General features: G+C 36.7%; 1 protein-coding gene and 1 long non-coding RNA gene across 25 annotated transcripts in view; both read right to left on the bottom strand.

Moving 5' to 3' along the window:
- Window positions 1-3,836: 3,836 nt before the first annotated feature.
- Window positions 3,837-24,938, bottom strand: part of mtd (TLD domain-containing protein mustard) — a 315,010-nt gene continuing 293,908 nt past the window's right edge. For 22 of the 24 annotated variants that reach the window (XM_088263104.1, XM_088263106.1, XM_088263103.1 and 19 more), the window contains 4 exons: window positions 14,251-14,369; window positions 11,122-11,281; window positions 9,367-9,665; window positions 3,837-6,097 (listed from right to left, as the gene is read on the bottom strand). In XM_088263104.1, coding sequence (XP_088119230.1) covers window positions 5,962-6,097; window positions 9,367-9,665; window positions 11,122-11,281; window positions 14,251-14,369 — 714 coding nt within the window. In that variant the 3' untranslated portion in view covers window positions 3,837-5,961. Of the gene's footprint in view, window positions 6,098-9,366; window positions 9,666-11,121; window positions 11,282-14,250; window positions 14,370-18,272; window positions 18,389-19,220; window positions 19,548-24,938 lie in introns of those variants that run through there. The other 2 variants (XM_088263117.1, XM_088263118.1) reach the window with 2 other exon arrangements.
- On the bottom strand, window positions 17,871-18,216 carry LOC148307614 (uncharacterized). Its single transcript, XR_015837809.1, has 2 exons — window positions 18,149-18,216; window positions 17,871-18,079 (listed from the first exon to the last, which is right to left on the bottom strand). It is a non-coding gene; the product is annotated as an uncharacterized LOC148307614 (long non-coding RNA).

Below are 24,938 nucleotides of genomic sequence, written 5' to 3'. Positions count from 1 at the left end.
AATGTTTTTCTTCTTCTGACATTGCTTTTCGTAGCTTCTAGAAAACTTGGTGGTGGGTTTATGAACTTGTTGGCAGCGACAGGGACATTGAAAGTTTTTAAATGTGAATTCACAGTAAAATCGCAAAACAATTTTGATTCACATTTTCTATAATATTCTTAGTTCGTAAAACAAAACGAAAAATTGATTTGCAAGAGAGGGTCTGTGAGGAAACCCTAGGCTTCTAGCTAGCATCTAGGATGCTTCTGTATCAGATCTGGGAATGCGGTGGGATAACTTTCAATTCAATATAGAAATGTTACACGCATCCCTCAATATTTTTGTATCAAGTTTCACATTCCTGCGGATAACATATCGCTCACTCCTTTCAAGAACGTCATAAATCAAAAATCGTCAATTTTCAGTTGTGCATGTTTTCGGAATGTCCAGAAAATGTACTATATCCCAGCAAAAGAGGCATATTTTAACTTAATATTTACCCGCCACAGGGCAGAAAATGTTGTTTTAGCATTTTGAAGAAAAGGTGTTGATTAATTTTTTTTTAAATATACTTAAAAAAAATTAAATGGAGAAAAAACTTTCAGGTTTTACCTACAAAGATTTTTTGCACAGAAAAAAGTTCAAAAGTGGCTTGATATTTATTTTTAATAGATTGTGTTATATTTTTAAACTTTAAAAACGTTCGCCTGAAGAATCAAGTTTTTTGATTTATGACGTTCTTGAAAGGAGTGAGCGATATGTTAGATTTTTTGTTTGTTTGCTTCATCGTATAGGTATACATTTTTAGACTTATCCGGATAGAGGAGTATAATGAGATTTAAGAAGCATCTGGCAAATCGAGAGCCCACTGTATTGAATGTTTAGTTGGAGGAACAGGCAGTTCTAGATTTAATTAGCAATAAATTTTACATACATGTAATTTCACAGCACACAAGTACTTCAATAAACTCGGCGATTCATATTTTTTAATTGATAAACTTGTCAGCGCTTAGCGCAATCAACACATCTCGTTTAGGACTATTTTTGTTTTGGATGCTATCATGAATATGAGTACAATGAGTGTGAACGAACCCTATGGTCCGTTCATACTCAAAAAGGTGGATAAATTAATAATATTGAGAATATTAAGAGTGAAACTTGAATATACATATATACAGTAGTGTACAGGTAATACATCAACCCATCACCACATCCTTGCATAAATGTCTACCATTTTTATATCCCAAAACTAATGCATTTCAAATAGCCAAAAAAAATCATTGATCATCCCCAAATTATATATTTTACCGTTCACCAAAGTGTTTGATTATTAATTGTTTTGATGTTAATAATAACAAGTGTTGTGAATGTGACCTCGTATGCACCTGATTTTGACTCCAATTTACCCATTAATCAGATGGATATTCAGTGCAGTACAGGACCTAGTATGAAATAGAGGGTTATGTAGTAGTAACTGTTTTACACTCAGGGTAAGATTTGTAGTACGAGAAAGCTGTCCATAAACCGAGAACTGCCTGAACACAGCGCAAGAGCCGAGGATGGTGTATTCTTCCCGTCACGTCTGAGTAAACTAAGTATCTTTGGTTTAATAGCGACATTGCATCTGGCTCTCTCTCTCCCGCGGGTGTAGTGTCTCGCTTTAACTCTAAAAACAACAAGATGCTCTGTTTCAATATTTCCGTCCTCCTCTAACAGTCTGACTACTAATTGACATATGAGTGCGAGCAACAATTACCAACTCAATCGTTACGTTCCACATTACCGCTCCAGATATGGCTGTTAGACAACTAAGGAAACAACAGTACATTATGATAAACATCTCTTCTCAAATATAAATAAATATTTATTACATTTTTTCATTACGTTGACAGATAAACATCTCGAGTATAGTTTTTACATTTAAAGTACATTATTTAAAAATATGTAATTTAAACAATGCGTTTTATTGGTCAGTTGCCAGTTGCCATACGATATATAGCTCGGAGAGTCGAAAAAATAATCGTTTCGCGTCACTAATGGAATCTACAATGTGCAAATTCACAAATAATAAACAGCTTTCCAAAACTCTACTACTAATTGCGGGTGGGAGGATTATATGTATGTATATATATTATGCAGGGGCGTGCAGACCTTACATCAACCCTACCTCAGACTTGCGACCATTCCATTCCCAGAGAGTCCAAATATTGTGATTTTTTACCTTGTGTGCGCGACCCATCATGACACTTGGGATCGAAAGTAGAGCGGACACCGTAGGCACCAAAAATGCGCTTAGTGTCAGAAAAGAAGACTCTAAGAAGCATATCAGGCAAGAGTCTACGAGATAGAATAAAGGAAGGAGACAATGGCGCGTGCAAGAAGAATGGAACCATTTAGAATTCCCCACATTGCAGACCACCAAAGAGATGGATCGACAGCTGGGAATCGACATTGAGGCTAATCCGTCTTAAAAACAAGCCACAAGGCCTACACCAAGCAGTAGAAGAAGATTTTTCACAGTAATATTTGTTTAATAACACCCTGGTTTGAATACCCAAAGCACACGACTGATCTCATGCATCGTTGGATGTGTATTAAGCCAGAAGAAGTAAACTATTGTGTAATATGAAAAATACTTGGATCAAGACAACCTTAGGATAATTTATTATTATTTGTATGGTACGCGAGTGAGGTAAGGTCGTAGGTAGGCGCTGCTGATGCGCCACTGTATAAATATATATATATACACGTATATGTACGTATAGGGAAAATGACCAACAAAGTCAGCTAGAGTGTGAGGCAGAACAACACCTAACACCAAATACGCCGGTACGCCGATACGCCGGCACAGCTCTCTACACACCATCTAGTTTGTTTACAGTTAGGCTTCACACATAATAACAAGCGCATAGTTCACTTTATAACATTAATTAAGCATTAATCGTTGTTCTGCGAGTGTATTAGGGAAAGGCGTTTGTCACACGATACGACGGGGAACTCATGTCCGGTAGTATGGGGGGAGATGGCACCGCTAATATTTTGGCACATCTCAACTTTTGGGTTAGTAACAAATATATGTTATGTTATATAATATACGGGTAAATTCTTAATCATAATTAATACATAAAACAGTTATACACTTTTAACAACTAATTCATAATAACAATGAGTCTCTCTATAAGAAGCGTAATGTGGTTGGCTAAAATTATTTCACTATAAGACATATCTCTCTCGCGACGTCTCGGGATCGCGCGACTCCCTGCGACCCGCGACTCAAAATGGAGTCCGAGTGAAAACGGAGTCCGAGTGAAAACGGAGTCCGAGTGAAAACGGAGTCCGAGTGAAAACGGAGTCCGAGTGAAAACGGAGTCCGAGTGAAAACGGAGTCCGAGTGAAAATGGAGTCCGAGTGAAAACGGAGTCCGAGTGAAAGCAGAGTCCGAGTGGTGGTGCTACCAGACGCGCGAGACATGCTGAATACCTCCAAATCACCTGTATCCAATGTGTAGCTCAGTTATACACGTCCAACCAAATACTCTTTACGTGACTACGGCGCTACCTACACAATAATCATTATTAGATAACCGTTATTAGATAAACATGACAATGTGCTCGGTATATTCCCTTTCGAGTTGCCGTTTGCGAGTGCTCGCGGATCGTCGCGACACGGAGAAGCGGGATCGAGTGAACGAGAACGAGCGCTCCGGGCCGACAGATTCGAGCCGTCTTCGAGTGCGCAAAACCAAACCGGGGGGGAATATTCAAGAAAAACTTACAAATAAAATAACACTAGGCAATAAATTACATTTAATAATATCTTTCCAACCTTCGAAAATTACATTTAGTATTGTTAGACAATTTGTTTTTTTTTTTTACAAAAGGAATATATTCAGGAGGCGCCATCGGGAGGGCAACACGACGGGTCGCAATGGAAAGGGTATTTATCACAAAGTGTTCATCAACTGAGGAGAAAAGCGATTGCTGCAAGCAAACTGAACCAAAGTGCTACAGAACGGATTCAGAAGTAGGCAAAATTGAAAACAATCTAAATGAACACATTTGGTAAGGACAGAATGGCACAAATATTCATTCATTAAAAATAGTTAAAACTCCGCTACGTTAAAACATAAAATCCAATAACCGGAGAGGCATTAGAAGAGTGATAGGCTTATTCTCTGCAGAGTGAGGGGGGAGATTTAGAGGCTGGCGCAGTCAGGGGTTGGAGAGAGAAAGAGTTACCAAAACAGTGATCTTACTCCTAGTACAATAATTAAAGTGACTAAAATTGACAATGTTTTTATTACAAGGCAAATTACTGACAACCGGTATTACAAACATTAACTATTTGCGCAAAACAGCCCATCTTTCATGCTACAAATTATTTTACAAATTCCGCACGAGTCCGCCTCTGCAGCGCGGCGGTTAGAGTCCCGGGTTCGATTCCCAAGAGGGCCAAAATGAATTAGAGTGATTCTTGACTTCTATATAAATTGAACGTCATCCTAGACTGGATTTGAAGCACACTGATCACCTATGATAAAGAAAACACCGCGTCTATGATATGCAGTGCCCTACGCACCATCGGGTTAGAGACCAACATTTAGAACGTAAAGACCTTTCGCAGAGTACATTTTCTGCTTCGGCGTTCAGAGTCAAACGAGCGGAATTTCCGCAAAACGGAATTAGTAAAATAATTACATTTGTTGCTGATGGAATCCGCTATTAAAGCTAGCCTCGCTCAGAAAGTTCACGATCCTCCCGGCTACGTACGAGAGAATTTTCTCCATCTGCGTGTGTAAAAAGCGCAATGAGTTGCGTCCTGCCAGCCCGCGGTATTTAACAATATATATATACTTATCACATAAAACTACCGATAACAAATATTAATTTTACGCAATATCCTTTTTTTTGGCTAACAATATGACTAAAACCTTTTTTATTAAAAGAACAGATTCCAATCGAAAACACTATTTGGATCCCGCGATACAACGCCCGCAAGAAAATTCACTGCCTTCTATATCGGAAATAAATAAAATAAGGACTAACAACGGTCAAAATTAAGACATCATCGGCGAAAATCGTCACAGATATGAATCGATATCCTTCGGACAAAACAATCGAAGGCTACTTCGGCTACTCTGCATTTGTAACAAACTATAATGTAACGGAAAGGCGGCGTTACAAATATCAGCAACACTCGGCACATTGAACAAATCGGGAAATTCTATTAATTTCTGATACATTTATTTACCCACTGTTAAACTTCGTCAACGCGCCACACTTTTCGTGACGAAATGCAATGCGACGTTGATTAATTTCTTGCGTCTACCAAGAGGCGAAATGCCGATATACTGAACTTGGTCAAATATTGTCGGTAGGCGGATGATGATATCCCGGTACAAAAATACTTACATTTGATGTAGGGTGACTTGCCACTTGAGGAAAATGAATTTTCCGCAAACAAGGCGGTCGACAGTTAAATGTAGTAGTGATACGAGTTTCGGTAGCGACACATATCGTACGAATACCGCTCGGGGGTTCAAATTGCCGCCATTACCTCTGGAACTACTTCCGAAAAATAAAGAAAACTAACTACGGCAACACGCAAACGTTTACGATATCTTTACATCATTAGTTGAATGAAAGTGACACTGCTTATAAAAGCCACGATAAAAAGTTGCCCAGATGAATTCACATGCCCATATCAAAGACACATAATTTGGTGTTGCCGTTGTAATTCTTGCTGTTGTTTTAGTTCCGATCTTTTGTGTTGAGACACCTTTGACACTAAAACGGCAATATGCAGAGTGGTATTCGATGACGGGAGAACAGGAAGGAGCGAGGACCCCCCTATATTGGGGAGTCTGGCCGTCTCTACAAGCGTTGTACGACCCTTCTACGGGCCGGTCGCCCCGCTGCTGACTACTGGAGGTCTGGTTTGGGTGTTGTCTCTAGCCGGTTGTCCTGTGGGAAGCCCGTGTCCCTATATGAAGGCCCAGCACTCTAGTATCTTGACGATGAAGTCCTCGCGAGTGGAGAGGGGCTCGTTGCCGTACGTGGTGCAGGACTGGGTCCTCCCCTGGTACAGGTCTCCGTCCAGCCAGAGACCAAATTTGCCACTGGAATTGAAACAAATTATCATCAACAGGGTGTCTCATTTCATTCAGCTGTAGCCTGGTTGACTAAATGATGCATTTTATAGGGTCAATCTGGAAACAATTGCACTCCTATCTTCTAAATTAATTCTAAACATATAGTTTACGGAGTGCACATATTTGTGTATTCTTACCCAGGCCAAAATATTTTAATTTTTGTTAAATACATAGTTTTTATTATTAATTAGTCTTGAGAAAGGAACCGCCTGACAACCGATGGGAATTTAGTGTAATGGTCAGCACGCTTGGCTACCGTTCTAGAGGTCCCGGGTTCGATTCCCAGGGGGAGTCAAATAAAAATAAGTGATTTTTTTCACTCTAATATTCATTCAATATTAACCTGGACTGGTACCTGAAGCGGAGGGCTGATCACCTTTGAAATCAGTGCCCTATTCACCATTGGGGTGTGGATCAGGGTTCAAATGAATGAATGTGATCAGTATACTGAGAGTTGGGTGGCAGACTGTCTGAGCATAATTAGCGTCGGAGTTAATGAAAAAACCGCCAAACAACAATGTGTTAACATACTACGGACTGGAAAGGTATTTCTACCCGTTTGGTCGATTCATGCTTAAGGACGAGAAGTGCATTTTTACCTTCTGCGCCGTTCTAATTTCAAAGTCAAAAAAGAAGGAATTATTCAATGTTTTTATATGAATATTATGTACCAATCTCTTTTTTAAGGTCTGAACTACATGTTAATTAACAGTTATTAAATCCCATCGTCAGCGGTTCGCAGGCATAAAAAAAAACACCCGTTCGAAATGTGCAAATATACATGTAAAGAAAACACATCATTCATATACAAAGTGATTTTCTTAAGTTTGAATTTTGGCGCTGTATTGGTAAAGCGCCAAAGCTTATAAAATATTACGTAAGATGTGACTGGGACGACTGTCAGGCTTATCGGGATTGGAACAATAAAACGAGAGTAGCGTGTTATAATATTGATAGAAAGAAACTTGAAATCAGGACTTTTAATGTTGTTTCGTTTGTTTTTACAGGTAAGTGAATCTATTGTTGAACAGATAATGTTTAAGAGTAAATAATAAAAATGAAAATGGTATTTTCTGGCTTTTTTCATGTGTGTGATTATAATCCAGGATTCGGATCTCACATACTAATATAAGAGTTTCTGCTTAGTAAAAAGCTTCTTTACATCTCACCAACAGATGTCTCTAGTGAAGTTCTAGTGATTCAAGAACAAGGTTTCTAAATTGGTTCATATATATAGAACTTCCAAGAATTTGAGTAGTGTGGTTGTCAATAATGGGTAGAATTGGTGAATGTTACACGTGTGTAAAGTGATCACTTAAACCAGCCGATGACGGTCGTCAGCCCCGTAAATGCCCAGACTTCCATATTCTTCTTCATCTTTGATAAGATGTCAAAAATAATATGAAAATAACTCCTGTAATTGGAGATAATCCAGATTTTGTGAACAAGTATTTGGACACACTCAAAATGTTGTAAATAAATTGTCTGGTCAAATTATAAACTTAAATAATAAAAATGAAAATGGTATTTTCTGGTGTTTCTCATGTGTGTGATTATAATCCAGGATTCGGATCTCACATACTAATATAAGAGTTTCTGCTTAGTAATATAAGTTAATATATGAAATAAATCGTTTGTTTTTACAGAAACTTTTGCAATAAAGTCTTTATTTTGGTTACCCAGTATAAACCATTTCGTCGTAACTAAACACAATACGATGCGAACATTCGTATAGTCAATACAGCGTTCTGAGTGCTCCATCCATAGTCGGATGCTCGCCGCGAGCGACGTTACATTACGACGAAATGCTCCGGTCAGTCCCCACCTTTATAAACGTATTTATCATTATCATTTTCATTTCATAATCTTTATCTGAATAAGCGCCCTTATTATGAATATTGAATAGTGATTTATTGATGAATGTTAGCAAATCCAAAATCATGGTTTTTGAAAGAGATGAATGTAGATCTGAGTGTAAAATATTTGGAAATGGGGAGATTTTGGAACAGGTAGATGATTTCATATATTTGGGTAGTATGTTTTCTAGGGATGGAAAGATTGATAAAGACATAGAAAGGAGAGCGAATGCTGGGAACAGAGTGAATGGTGCACTAAAATCAGTTTTAGCAAATAAAAATCTATCAGCGGAAGCTAAACTGGCAGTACACAATGGAGTTCTGGTTCCAACCCTTATGTATGGAAGCGAAGCATGGAGTTGGCAAAAGAAGGATGAAAGTAGACTGAATGCAGTCGAAATGCGATCGCTCAGACGAATGTGTGGCAAAACGATGTTTGATAGACGTCGAATGATGAAATAAGGAAAGAATGTAAGGCTGAGATAAGCATTATCGATAAAATTAAGAAAGGTGTGTTGAGATGGTTTGGACATGTGGAGCGTATGAGTGAAGAAAGAACGGTCAAACAAATTTATGAGGCGAATGTAGTTGGAAAAAGAAGCAGAGGACGACCGAGGAAAACTTGGCACAATCAGGTATGTCAAATACTTGAAAGCGGCCGGGTCAGGAGTCGTAATAATCGTCGAGTATGTATGAGGAGATGCATGAATGTAGAAGAGGCAAAGAATGTTTGCAAAGACAGAGTGGTGTGGCGTTCGATTCTCTCTGCCTACCCCTGCGGGGAAGCGGCGTGATGGTTAGTTAGTTAGTTAGTTTATTATGAATATTTTACAAAAGTGGCGTTATACATATTATGAGCTTTAATGAAGTTACCCCGACACTGCAGCGCGAGTGGTATGTTTGCCACAGCACGCCTACCACATTGGGATGGCCTGTTAAGGCACCGAGTGCCGGGCTTCCGGGAGAGGCTGATGAAGAGCTCCAACCTCATCATAAAGCGGCTTGTGGAGCACAGATGGGGGCTGGACATGTGGCGGCACTGGAGCACAGTGCTGCCGCATGTCCAGCCAGCGAGCTAATCTTCATCTACATCTCTCCAAATATTTTTTTTTTTTCTTTCGCTTTTTTAAGTTTAAAATCCTTTGGGATTTTTTCAGGGCAATATTAAGCTTGTAAGATATCAAAGAGTCAATGATGATGTTTTTGTAAAAAATACACTTGGTCACTTTCTCCTGTATGACTACGATTTGTTTATTATTTTAATTTCATTGTATAAAAAATGTTGTAAAACATATATGGCTGACTAAGTATTGCACCCACCACTTAGTCAAGCTGGAATAAAGATTTATTATTATTATTATTATCCAAAGTAACACTCACTCTCCGGCCCCGATGGAGATATTATCATTGCTGCCCCTTATGAAGTACAGGTTGTCGCCGGTCCACTGCCAGACGCGGAAGCCGCGCTCCTCGCGCGGCGGGGAGGTGGCCCCCGGCTCGGGCGCGTCGCCGCCCTCCTCGGGGGCCGCGGGGCGCGCGGGGGGCGCGGGAGGCGGCGGAGGCACGCGCCCGGGTGGCGGCGGCGGCGGCAGGGCGTTGAACGAGTACAGGAAGGACTCGCCCGTGCCGTAGAAGTGCTCCGAAGGATGCAGGGCGCAAGATGTGAGGGCCCCAAACACCTGGAGATGAAGGAAAACACTTGAAATTTGTAACGAGAAGGAAGTTTTCTGCAAAAATTACATAAATATGTTTTTTTTTTGGTGAAACTTTTTTAGATGCGAAAGAGCAAATCAGCCTTGACTAGATAAAAAAGTGAACGACTTTCCTTTCTCCTAATTCAACCGGCAATTGAAAAGAAAGAGCGGAAGAATCTTTCTGTCGCATACGTCATATTGCTCAGTCCTTTCAAGAACGTCATAAATCAAAAATTGTCAATTTTCAGTTAAGCATGTTTTCGGAATGCCCAGAAGATGCACTATATCTCAGCAAAAGAGGCATATTTTTTTACTTAATATTTACCCGGAACAGGGCAGAAAGTGTTGTTTTTGCATTTTGAAGAAAAGGTATTGTTTAATTATTTTTTTAAATAAACTAAATATTTTTCAAATGGAAAAACCTTCAGGTTTTACCTAAAAAGATCTGTTGCACAGTAAAAAGTTCAATAAGTGGCTTGATATTTATTTTTAATACATTGTATTATATTTTTAAACATTAAAAACGTTCTCCTGAAAAATCAAGTATTTTGATTTATGACGTTCTTGAAAGGAGTGAGCGATATGTCAGTCTATGCGCATGCGCTGCGTGAATTGCTTTAATATGTAGCAAAGGGAGTCAGTAGACGCTAATTTTACTACAGTATAATATGACACATGTTTTCAACACACATTTTCAATTTTATAATACACATTTTCAGTATAATACATATTATACTGAAAATTATAGCTATATTATAACATGTTTAATATTTATTAGTTAACAATTTCCACTCATGAAGGTGCAGCATTGTTCAGAAAAGAACTGGATAAAATTCCAACATCAACTTCAATTCAGAAGAAGTTCAACCATCGATAGGATTTCAATCGATGCGTCTCATACATCTTCTACAAACTTTTATCCGCACCTGATGGTGCATAGGGCACTACATCATATAAACACTGTGTTATCTTGATCGCTTACACATGAAGGAAAGGTGGTCAGCCCTCCGATCCAGGCACCAGTCCAGGGTAATATTGAATAAATATTAGAGTGAAAATATCACTTTATTTGACCCCCCCTGGGAATCAAACCCGGGACCTCCAGAACAGTAGCCGAGGGTGCTGACCATTACATTACGGTGGCAGACAAAACTAATAAAACGTGATAAAATATCAATTAGCCTGCGACACTTTTACGGATTGATGATATTGAGCGGAATGGCTTCGCCTTTAAATTTATTTATTTATTGATTTGGCGTTTAATTTGTAGAACTCCATTTTGATTTATGTATTAATTTTAAATCAAACACAGATTTTTTGAGTCTACTAAGTTGTATTTCATTAACAAAAACACATAAAAAATTAATATCGCGACAATTGTTTCGCCTTGTTAGGGCATTATCAAACGAATGTTCCCTCTCACTGCCGGGGCTGTACTCACATTGTTCTCCGTGTCCTGGATGATGAGCAGCAGGGGGCTGTCCACGCGCTGCATCTTGCGGTAGAGGGAGTTGAGGGAGAAGCCGTGGAGGCTGCTGGAGAACACCAGCGACCACATGTAGCCCTGCGCTCTAGCCGGGAGGTGACTGCACAACTTCTCTCTGGGAGGGAACAATACGATAAGTCAATTACTGACAATGAGTTGATGAATTAAAATTTTTCAAATACAAACAGATTTTATCACAAGGAGCTTGTACACATAAGCGACATATTCATTAGTATCTATTTTATTTATAGATTTGGCGTTTAATTTGTAGAACTCCATTTTAATTTATTAATTAAATGTTAAATCAAACACTGATTTTTTGAGACTACTAAGATGTACTTTATTGTTAAAAAAATATATACAAATTAATTTTGTAATAAACAAACTGTTTCGCCTAGTTTTGGCATTTGAATGCCATAACTAGGCGAAACAATTATCACAATTTTTTTTTTTTATATGATTTTTTAAGAATAAAATACAACTTAGTGAAAAAAAAACAGTGTTGATTTAACACATAACATAAAATTACATTACATAAAATATTTATTTTTATTTCACATCAAACACATACAAATTACAATATCCAAACCTGAATTACTGAATTCTCCTGTGCCAAGGGCATTTAAAAATATTTATTTATAAAATTATATGAAAGAAAATTATTTATCAATTTTGCTTTTAAATTGTAGAACTCCATTTGTATTTTAAATATTAGAATCAAACACTGATTTGAGTCCACTAATTAGAAGACGCAAATCAGTGTTTGATTTTAATATTTAAAATGAATGAAAATTGGGGATCGAACCGGGGACATCTAGTACGGTAGCTTAACACACTAATCATTACACCACGGAGGCGGACATTTTTTAAAATCTTGTAGTCTCTAAAATGTAGTCTCTATAATACACTGTCTCAATCTACATCTCAATAGATGACCTTTGTTCCTCAATAAAAAATATCTCTTATTTTCCTTATCTCACATCTAATGTATTCTTTAATTTTATATTACAGACTATTAACACTAGAACTTGCAGACATGTAGGTACTTATTGAATAATTGATTGAAACCATGAAGTGTTTACAGTTTAAAAATGAATTTGCACATTACGATTAGGGATTACCAGTCAAATGATCTAAAGCAGTGGTCACCAACATATGGCCTCTGAAAATTCCCTATTTCTGCATATAAAGGATATATTGATTTCATAAAAATGCTAGTCAAGCTAAAGGGAAAAGTTTACCAAACAATTGTCAGACCCGCACTCCTCTATGGCTGTGAATGCTGGACGATGTATTATATAACACACCTACTCTAGGCAACTAGAAACTGCTGAAATGCGAATGCTTAGATGGTCAGCTGGAGTGTCCCTTAGAGGCAAAATAAAGAGTTCACGCATTCGTGGAAGTCTGGGTGTAACAGGCATCAATAGTAAGGTAGAGGAAAGGCAATTGAGATGGTATGGGCACGAAGAACATAGAGAACCTGAACATATTGTAAACCAGGCGATCGCCACGGATCTTCCTCGAAAGACATCTAGAGGAAGACCAAAAAATTAATGGATGCTACAGGAAGATAACACGATTCAAAGGCATGGCCAAGGTGACGTTGTATATGATAGAAGGACCTACAACCTGAGGATGAGGAGAGCTGGCCCCAACAGTCTGCAAAGACAATAAGTTGGAATGGAGCCAGGAAAAACAGATATATTAATTTTATAGAATTTTGTTATTTGGTTTTGAATTCAAGGAAGCTTTATTTCAATTCGTCAATCACAATTTAGTTAGGTAGAAACCAGTAGACCCAAAATTAAAAAAAAGTTGAGTATTTGGAATCGTCTTCTTCCTCCTTCTATCATGGGTAACGTCACCTAAGCCATGCCTTCGAATTGTGTTTTCTTTCTGTAGCATCCAAGAGTTCTTTGGTATTTTTCTAGATAACATTCGAGGAAGATCTACGCGATTGTCTGATTCACAATATGATCAGGTTCTCTGCGACCTATGTGCCTATACCATTTCAATTACCTTTCCTCTACCTGACTATTGATGTCTGTACTATTGGATGTCGGAATAAGAATTTATTTTTCATCAGATTAAAAAAAAACAATATGGCCTCATTCTCAAACAGGTTGGTGACCACTGATCCAAAGTCAAAAAGGTTGAGTTCTCTCAAGATAAACTAAAAAAGTTATTATTGTAATCTCAAAGGTCAAAATGACCGGTTGCAAGTTGTAGTGTTATTTAACACTTTGTGGTAACGTACATAGAACTACAAGATCCGAAACACAGAAACACATCAAACAAAACCTAACACATATCTCTTTTGGTCAAAAGAACTTTGATAATCATACAAAAAAGTTGTACAACCTGTTTCCATTATCCATAAAATCATTAAAAATAGAAACTGAATATTAAAAAAAAAAAACTTTCATAAATGGATATTGGAATGGTAGAGAAATGAGTAGATCTGAAATAGGTCACATCATTCGGCCATGTCGTATTTGATTGCGTGCTGTAAACAATTTTCTTTCATATACTTTTATAAATAAATATTGTAAAATATACCCTCGGTATGGGAAATCTCACTGAGGGCACATTATTGTAATTTGTAATTTTGTGAATTATGAAATAAATTCCAAAGCAATGGCATATTTGCGATGTTTGCGAAGTTTTATTTTCTGTCAGCAAGACAAAAAAAGAATAATATATCCAAAATTAAACAAGGTTTATTGGATTGAATTCTACATTTATTTATGTATATGTTAATATGTGACGCGTTTCGTCTTATTAAGACGAAACGCGTCACATATTAACATATACATAAATAATGTAGAATTCAATCCAATAAACCTGGTTTAATTTTGGATATATTACCCAACAATACAAAATGGAATTCTACCAACTGTCTGCAGTTACAATAAATAAATAAATAATGTTCTGATAGAAAATAAAACTGCGCAACACAGAAATGGAATATCTGGTCCAAGGGATTAATGGACTGTCCAATCTGCGGGCGAGCAGGCCCAGCACAGATCTCGGGCCATTAGTGGATGAGTATAGGAGTGCAGGGCAGGGGCGGAGTGGTACCTGTGCTCCATGGTGAGGATCTCGGTGGCGCCGATGAGGTCCGGGGGACTGAATTCCAGGTCCACCGATGCTCCCGAAGAGTAGAGCGCCCGTCGGAGCTCATCGCTCATAGACAGCACCTGCGCACACCAACACCGTTACCGAAATTCAACAAACACTCACTTTATACAGGTTCTCTTACAAACCTTGAATCTAGAAACCTTAATAATGTAATTATGGAAGTGTTGCAAGACATGGACCCAAACCTTCAAGATGGAGACCTTGGGAGAGTAAGAAAGATGTCGGAAGACCTCAAAATAGATGGTCCAACAGTAGAGGACAGATGGCCAAAGAAGATATATACAGTGAAACCTCAATCTATCGTTTTTAAAGGGACCTATTGAAATAAACTATGAATGCGGGAAAACAATGAATGCGGGATTGAGAAGTCAATACACAAGGATATACGATTGAGTAGACACCGTCCTCCCAATCTGCATAACCATTGGTAGGTTAAAATTCTAAGAAGGATACAAGTTTTATAATTATAGCTAATAAATTAAATTTGACAGGATTACGTGCTTGTAGCTCCTATGTAGTTTGAACTTAATACTATTAAAACAAGATTAATAGGTAATATGTAGTAAAATAATAAAATACCTTATACTAGACTTGGTTCCGTTTTAAGGTATCTACGTATAGTTTATTCAAATTTACAGGACTATTTACCTGTGAAATTTAGAGATTACTTTAGAATAATGGTCCTTATTGAAAATGATAATCTTACAACTTTACTCTATCTGCCTCCATAGTGTAGTGGTAAGAATATTTGACTACCATGCCGGAGGTCCCGGGTTCGATTCCGAGGAGGGTTTAAATAAATATAAGTATTTTTTCACTCTGATATTTATTTAATATTACAGTGTACTGGTATCTGAAGCGGAGTATTTGAATTATCTTACGTCCAAGTGACTCTGAAATCTAGAATAATAAATCTAAAAATATTTTTTTTGCCTAAATAAATATATATTTTTATAAAGAAAAGAGTTATTGAAAACTAAGTTCAGACCTCGCATTGCGTTGTTACTGAATTAAGACTCATTTTCGCTTTCTTTGATGTTTATATGATTTCCAAGAGAAAATAGCAATTCACTTTGCGTTGTTTCAATTTGCGTCTTGATATTTTGGAATGTATCTACGACACACAGTTAGGTCTTAGTGTAGTTTTAGAATTTGTTTTCAATACATTTCCTTAAAAAAAAAAATAATAATAATCGGGCGTGAGGTGACAAGCGCAATCGGATGCTCGATGAATTCTATTGTTGAGATTAAGGCCATAATGAATCCAACAGAACTATGCAATTTAAAGGGAAATCTTTTTACAACATTTTGAGTGTGTCCAAATACTTGTCTCTAGATGTCTCTAGTGAAGTTCTAGTGATTCATGAACAAGGTTTCTAAATTGGTTCATATATATAGAACTTCCAAGAATTTGAGTAGTGTGGTTGTCAATAATGGGTAGAATTGGTGAATGTTACACGTGTGTAAAGTGATCACTTAAACCAGCCTATGACGGTCGTAAGCCCCGTAAATGCCCAGACTTCCATATTCTTCTTCATCTTTGATGAGATGTCAAAAAATAATATGGAAATCTTTTTTGTTGTGGCTGTATTGAATTCGTTGAAAGTAAATTAAATGAAAAAATTCTGAGACAGTATGTGTGATGCTTCAATACAAAGTATAACTGACTAAAACTAACTAAACAGCTGCTTCGCTGCAGAGGTAGGCAGAGAGAATAGAATGCGCACAATCTTTGCCTTTTCCACATTCATGCACCTCCTATTACATAACCGTAGATTACTCCGACTCTTGACCTGACCACGCCCAAGTATTTTGAAATACTTAATCATGCCAAGTTTTCCTCGGTCTTCCTCTGCTCGTATCATCAACCTTATTTATCTCATAAATTTGTTTTACTATCCTTTCTTCACTCATTCGATTCACATGCCCAAACCATCTCAACACGCCTTTTATAATTTTATCGATAATGCTTCAGCCTTACATTCTTTCCTTACATCACCATTCGAACATCTATCATGCAACGTTTTGCATTCATCTGAAAGAACGCATTTTGACCGCATTTAGTCTACTTTCATCCTTCTTTTGCCAACTCCATGCTTCACTTCAATACATTGGGATTAGAACTAGGACTCCATTGTGTATTGCCAGTTTAGCGAAGTATTCTGGTAAATACTTTGTATTGAAACTATTTCGAGTATGAAATAATTTAAACTGTAAATACTTTGTATTGAAACTATTTTGTGTATGAAATACATTGTATTGTAAATACCTTGTATTGAAACTATTGAGTATGATATACTTTAAATTGTAAATACTTTGTATTCAAACTATTTCAAGTATGAAATACTTTGTATTGAAACTATTTTGTGTATGAAGTACATTGTATTGTAAATACCTTGTATTGAAACTATTGAGTATGATAAACTTTAAATTGTAAATACTTTGTATTTAAACTATTTCAAGTATGAAATACTTTGTATTGAAACTATTTCGTGTTTGAAATACTTTCTTCAAACTAATTTGCTAACTTGATCGAATAAATGAATTTTTACAAATTCTTCGTAGAATAAAGCGATAATAAAATTGCTTAAACATTCTACACATGTATTTGACACAGAGAAAAATCATTGTGAAAATATGGATTTTCAAGAGCCTGAATATTGAAAAATTTAACAGCCTAAAACTGTCACTTCAGTGTCCATCAAATTAGGAATTAGTCTTTAGACAATTCTGTCGGCCGTTCTATAAATAGGTACCCCTTAATATTGAGACATACAAATTGATAAATTTGATTGCAGCACTCGTTTCAATTGGCGTATTTTAATTCACATATTGCAAACGTCGGCTTGATTGAATATAATGGCAACACTAACAAGCAGCCGCCCGTGCAATGACGAGCACTCAACTGGGAGGTAGTGCAGTGCAACCGTATCATTCATAATACAACAAACCAGAAAAAATATCAAAATCTTCTAGTACACAACCATGATACACGATTTACCCACAACGAAGGATTGATAGTCCCAAGAATTAACAATAAATATGGGAGTCCAACACTGCAATGTATCGTTCCAAACATTTTAAATTTGTTGCCGACGGAGGTTAGAGGTCAAAATAAAATATGGAACTAAGGCAAAATAAAGGAATGGGCAAATGATCAAGAGTTAATTCTATGAAAATCGTAAAATAGTTTATATTTTAAAATTTTCTCTCTCTTTTTTGTGTGTATATTAGGTTAAAATGGATAAAAACAATGAAAAATGTATGTAAAAAGAACTCCACCGACAAGACACACAAGGTGGCTTGGTGGGTGTCTGCAAAAAATATTTTAAATATGTTCATAATTGTTCTTTTAAATAAATGTATAGAATTTAAGTAAATATAAAAAAAATGCGCAAGTTATAAAGCCCCGAGTACCCTATAGCTGTTACTCTTAACTTTCTCTTCTGTAATATTTAATATTCCTCCTCTATTTCCTTTCCCATATAGCAGTAACGGGCTTCACCCTAGGCTCCTTCACTTACGTCAGTATTTCTAAAAGTGGGAGATAATTTTTACTATTTTTCTTTTGTGGTATTGACAAAGCTTTGATTTTAACCAAATCTGTCAATTCTTTTTCCCATTAACAATTTTCGGTTCAAAATTTAGATAGGTAGGCCTTCTAAAAATAATATTTGATGTACAATCCAGTTGGATTCCAACAAGAGACCCACCCTCATCCAACTCACGGAAAAAATCTTTTGAAATTCAAAACACCAGTTGACCTAACCTAACCAAACCGAATACAAATAGCAGTAAAAAAAAACATTCAGAATTTAAAACGACAGTATAACCTAACCTAACCAAATTCAAGTCGCGAGTAAAAAAATACATTTAAAACAAGGAAGAATATAAAATTATGTCTAAAAATTAATCTACAGTAATTATGATTTGCCATGAAAATAAGGTTTAATAAAAATTACCTAACATACAACGAATTTGCAAAAAAATCTCGGAATGAAAAATTATTAAAAAATCACTATTTACTGGCAACATAAAAATAAAACAAATGATTGTCCGTTTTTCCGCTACGTTAATTATTATTCAGCTGTAGCATGTATGAATAAAACAAAACGTGTTTATTTGCGATGACGCACAAAACATCGACAGGATTTGTATACGTCTATGTAAATAAGGCAAAAAATCACCTTTATTTCATTTATTTATTTACATTTAAACGCATTGTATTGTCGTGGTGAATTCCGTGTGAATAAAATAGCAGCTGTCTGAGTAATCACGCAAAATCTACACGGGAGTGCTGAATTACAACCTAATGTTTGCTCAACGATAAAATATAAACAAATAGTACACATATGTATATCAAGAAAACGGAGAAGTTCGTCCCACGATACGAGGAATTAGTAATGTCATTAACTGCAAGTGGTAAATTTTAGTCGCAAACCTACTGTCTTGGTTTTGCGCGGCGTATTCCTTTTTATTATCAAACAACTGCGTTTGTACGTGGTCACGAGCGTGCGATCTTTAGTAAAAAAGATGAAATATTTATTATCTAAGTTGACACGCAAGAAACCGGCGACAAAACACAACTTAAAACGTGTTTTTATGTGATTAATTACATTTTTCGTGCTAAAATTTCTATGTAAAATTCTATGTTTATGTGCCGTGATGTATCTTTCGCTTCTAAAATAGACTGCGCTCGAAATAGATCGGGAAAGCAATGATATTATTTTTAAATATAAAATGCACTCCGCGTGATACGTGATCAAATCAAATTTATGTTTAAATAACGACCTAGGCAATGACGACAACAGCGGTGACATACATCCACCTGCGGCCTGACGACTAATTGACAGACAAATAATAAATAGGTAATATAAAAGAATAGTTATTAAAATGTAAAATAAACCCACCTCGGGGCGCGACCTAGAATAAATCAGCGACATCTGGGCTCTTGGCGACCTCACAAAATAATCATTTTTCAACTATCACAATATGTACAGGTTAAAATTTTACGATATAAAAACAAACGCAATGTCGATTGCCTCCGATTCAAAATTGACGTTTGTTCTTATTCCATAGCGGGACTTTTATTTTTTATGGCTGTTAACACCGCCGCCGGCGCCTACTTGAATGCGAGCGGGCACCTACCCATATGGCGAAATTAAAAATGTTATTTTTAGCGAGGGGAGGAGCGAAAGCGAACGCGTGCGAGCGCCAACGAAAGTAAAAATAACACTGCAACAGCACGGGCCGGAGGAATCTTAAATGGTAGGTGTTCTCTGTCGGCCGCGCGCCGAATGAAAATCATTACGGACGACAAATGGATAATCGCACGACATAATGCCAGTCAGCCAGTTTGAACCGAGAGCCGAGACGCAAGGCCGACGGCTCTTCGCATGGGTGTTCGATACTTTATTATTTCTCTCGACAGTTTTATATAGGAGACAAGTAACGAGTAATCCCGGTCAGCCTCTGGTCGCTGTTCGCCGCTGTGTGTCAAGTTCAGAACGTAAATAGAAAGGAAGGTCCGCCGCCGCGTCTGCCTGTCTGTCTATGCAACTACTTCGTATCCCCAACAAAGAGATGTTTTGCGTTTGATATTATTTAGGGGGGGAATATGAAAATAATGATTACTATCCGAACTTATTATGGGCTGCTCAACGTATGAGGAGCTGAAGAGGGTTTAGGAAAATAGACCAGAATGGCGAAGGAGATGTCATTTGTTGCTGCACACCGATCCACAGGATTGAGACCAATGAAGATCGCAACTTACCGGCGATCTTACGATCCGTATATGTATTTTTTATATCCTAATGAAACTACCCCCAGAGTCGAAATTCCAATTGACAAATATAATCTAAATTGACGATTATGTCAATTATTATCGTTAATCTTATCCATGATTTGTTCTTCTTCTAACCCTATCTACACCCGATGGTGCATAGGGCACTGCATCATATAAACACAGTGTTATCTTGATGATTAATACACGAAGGAAAGGTGATCAGCTCTCCGCTTCAGGTACCAACCAGTCCAGGTAATATTGAATAAATATTAGAGTGAAAAAATCACTTATATTTATTCGACCCCCCCCCAGACCTCAAGTACGGTAGCCGAGCGAACTACGCTGATTTTTTTCCGGAAACACTAGGAGGAGGTGGACGAAATTTTTTAAGACTAGGAATATACATTTTTTCCGGAAACTATCGCGATAATAACCGTAAGAATGAAACTACCCCTAAATTCTCCTTCTAATCGACAAATATAATCTGGATTGACGATGATGTCAATCATTATCGTCAATCTTGATCATTTGTCGATCAAACTGTACAAATTTGACAACCTCATATGCCGATGGCAACAAACAATAACTGGTAATGATCTCAATAATCAGACTCGTAAATATTGATGGATAGAATGAAAAAGATCGCTGGAAAGTTACCACAATAAAAGTATTCGGGGTTTAAGAAAATAATAAAAATAAAACCATGCGTATGGAAACTTCACACGACATGATCAAGTGTTTCAAATACTCGAAAGTAGTCAGATCAAGAGTCGGAATAATCGGCAGGTATATATAAGTAGATGCATGAATGTGGAAGAGGCGAATATTGTTTGTAAAGACAGATTGTTGTCGCATTCTATTCTCCCTGCCTACCCCTGGGAAGAAGTGGCGTTAGGGCGTTTGTGCACTATACGGAATTTTACCGTCCGGCACTTCAGTTAGCATATAAAACGGATGATTGGCTTGGATTGGCTTGCGTCTTTCTTTCTTTGGATCGGTGTGCTCGATCGGTGCACGTAAATTCGATAACGCTAAACTGTCGTAGTCGCCTTTATTTTTCAAAACCGGACTGCCGGACGGTAAAATCCCGTGTAGTCCACAAAATATGGTTAGTTAGAAAGGTTTTTTTTTTTTTTTTTTTTAAAATCCGGATAAAAACAAATTCGATTTTATCTATCAATTTTTTCCCTTTTTCCCTAAACCAATCATATTAGTACTAAATAAAAGTGTGACCAGAAACAAAGTAATTTATACGCATTGAAATACAGAAAGGTTTTTAAATTACCTACTATTTATTTTTGGACGGTGTAAACAAGGTTCAATTTGCCATAAACAAAAAAAAAACTCCACCCAAAATAAAAATAAAAAGTACCTACCTAATCTAAAACGACCCTGGTAACAGAGAGAATTTTATTGGCACTATCTATGTACATGGGATTGCCCCTTATTAAAAAAAAATACCGCAAAACGTCAGTAGGTACTTTTTGTCGCATCGTTTTGTTTGATTCCAATACGAATACCGCTAGAATCCGACAGGATGTATTTATTTTAATAATTTGCAAATGAAAACAGCGTAAAAAGTAACATCAACCGGTTTGACCCGTTTTAATACTGCAACGGAAACAAGTTTTATAATAATAATACATCGGACGTAAATACGATTCGGAAATAAAAAAGTGCATACTGAATATTTTTTAACGGTCCACATATGACCCAATTAAACTAATTGATTATACCGCGTATGGTTTTGACTGTTGCAGAAACATTTTGATTGTCATATTTATGGTTATTTAATTTATAAGCGGCAGCAAAAAATGACATCCAAATAAAAGGCACTTGAAATGTATGGCTGATTGATATTTTAAGGGGATTGAGGTCGTTCAAAGAACGAAGGCGACAAGTTATATATACTTGTACATACATAAGGGCAAATAATATGACCACTTCTTCTTCTTCTTTTTTAACCTTCATCCGCATCCAATGGTGCATAGGGCACTGCATAGTATCAATGCAGCGTTATCTCGATCGTTACGTACATGAAGGCAAGGCGATTAATCCTGCGCTTCAGGTACTAGTCGTGGGTTTGATTCCCAGGGGGGGAAAAATTAATTTAATTTTACCCTGGATTGGTACCTGAAACGGAGGGCTGATCACCTATTCTTTGTGTGCTAACAACGATCAAGATAACACTGCGTTTATATGATGCAGTGCCCTATGCACCATCGGGTGCGGATGAGGTTTTGAAGAAGATATATATATACATTTACAAATCGACGATTGTTTGACCTTTAAGGGGTCCTAGGTTCGATTCTTAGAGGGATAAAAGCAAATTTAAGCGATTTTTCGCAATACTTTTTTCTGAGTTTACTGATTTAGTAATGTATTGTAAAAGGGTGGAAAAAGCCTCTCAATTTTTCCTCAATGTTTATTATTATTATATTTTTTTTTGAAAAAAGGGAAATATTTGTGTTTTTATTATTTAAACAAATATTTCAATTTCATACTATTTCTGTGAGCCTAAGCAGCTCATTATTAGAAATAGGTATCAATTTGTGGTAGAATGGGTTCGAACCGAGAAACTCTGATTTAAGAGTCCACGACACCAACCACGGGACCACAGCCCGACACTTTGGACCTTTATCTTAATTAATGGCAACAATATGCCAGGACATGCTGGTAGTGTAATGGCAAAGGGGTATATCTGTAAAATTATTCGTTTTCTAAGTTTGTCCCACAAAATGTCTAAAATAGTGTATTCCATAATCCAGCAAACGGATATAGCTGTAGTTGCAATACTTATTTAGTTTTATTAAGATATGTGCATATGCCATCCGAACAAAGTATTCAATTTCACAAGTTTGTTTTTGCTCTCCTGTAAAATTTGGTCAGAGACAGATATACCCCGTTGCCTTTACACTACCGACGCGAGGCATGGCGTTCCACCATCTCTGCCTTCCCCTGCAGTGAAATGATATCGTGAAATGATATCATGAAATATTATTTTGGATTTAAAAGCAATTAACGCCATTTATGAACATGATATTTGTTCAATATATCCTGTCTGAGTGTAATAAATCAATACATTCCGCTCCATAATTAAAATAACACAATAGACAATCAACTGTTTTGTTCTAATGGTTTTCTTTTCATTGATATGTTGATAACGATAAACTAACTAACTAATCATCACGCCGCTTCCCCGCAGGGGTAGGCAGAGAGAATCGAACGCCACACCACTATGTCTTTGCAAACATTATTTGCCTCTTCCACGTTCATGCATCTCCTCATACATACCCTCCGATTATTACGACTCCTAACCTGAATATTAATAAGCTAACTAAAGAAATAATCCTACCCCTCCTTAAAACACCATTACCCCCACCCCTATCCTTATCGAAACCCAATAACTTGTACACTGTTTCTTTTATATATATATATATATATATATATATATATATATATATATATATATATATATATATATATATATATATATATATATATATATATATATATATATATATATATATATATATATATATATATATATATATATATATATATATATATATATATATATATATATATATATATATCGTTGTTAATAGAGTACAGCACTGCCGCTTCACCGCAAGGGTAGGCAGAGCGAACAGAACGCCACACCACTCTGACTTTGCAAACATTCTTCGCCTCTTCTACACTCATGCATCTCCTCATACATACCCGCCGATTATTACAACTCCTAACCTGAATATTAATAAGCTAACTAAAGAAATAATAAAAATTAAAAAATATTCTTCTTCATCTCGGCTGTCCAAACTTAAAACACAGTAAGGGAATTTTTTTTTTTGCATTTTTGGACTAAGTAGTAGTCCTTAGTACTTAGTCCAAAAGTACAAAAAAAAACGTACAACAAAAAAATGTCCCTTGCTGTGTTTTGAGTTTGGACAGCCGATTTATGTGATTTATGTTAAGATGTAAAAAATTAATATGTAATAAGTAGCCAGTAAGGCAAGGAAATGTTGAATTCAACAGTGTTCACGCAAAACGGTTGACAAAAAAACAACAAGCACATTCGTTTTTCTCCGCAGACAATGGACGGAACAATGTGACAGGCATACAATGACACACGGCGGATTGCTGGCGTGGAATCAATCCGACACAGCTGACGAGTTCAAAATGTTCACAATGGTACGTCTCTGTTACGGAGCCTCCCATTATGGACTCAATTATCTAGCTAATAAATGAAACAGCGCTTGCTAAACATTGCTTTTTATTTATTTCATATATTAAAAGGATTGTTAACTTTGTGGTATGGTAATATAACACTCTCCTTATCATTTATAGTTCGCTTTGTGTAATGCCACTTTAAAAAAAAAAACACTAATTCGTGACTACCGGTTTCGAAATAATCATTCCATCATCAGGTCATTGGAATGAAATTTTTTACGGTCTGACATTTAAACAAAAATATTTTATGGACACAATTAAAAAAAAAACTAACTAACCATCACGCCGCTTCTCCGCAGGGGTATGCAGAGAGAATCGAACGTCACACCACTCTGTCTTTGCAAACATTCTTTGCCTCTTCTACATTCATGCATCTCCTCATACATACCCGACGATTATTACGACTTCTGACCCGGCCGCTTTCAAGTATTTGACATACCTGATTGTGCCAAGTTTTCCTCGGTCGTCCTCTGCTTCTTTTTCCAACTACATTCGCCCCATAAATTTGTTTGGACTCAATTATCTAGCTAATAAATGAAACAGCACTTACCAAACTTTACTTTGTATTTAAAATGCATTGTAAACATTGTGGTATGGTAATATAACACTCTCC

Source organism: Brachycentrus maculatus, unplaced genomic scaffold, assembly GCF_059751285.1.
Source record: "Brachycentrus maculatus isolate JH-2025_06_01 unplaced genomic scaffold, ASM5975128v1 h1tg000196l, whole genome shotgun sequence".
NCBI classification, from domain to species: Eukaryota; Metazoa; Arthropoda; class Insecta; order Trichoptera; family Brachycentridae; genus Brachycentrus; species Brachycentrus maculatus.
Note: the sequence above shows the minus strand (reverse complement) of the source record. Positions and strands in the feature narration are given on the sequence as shown.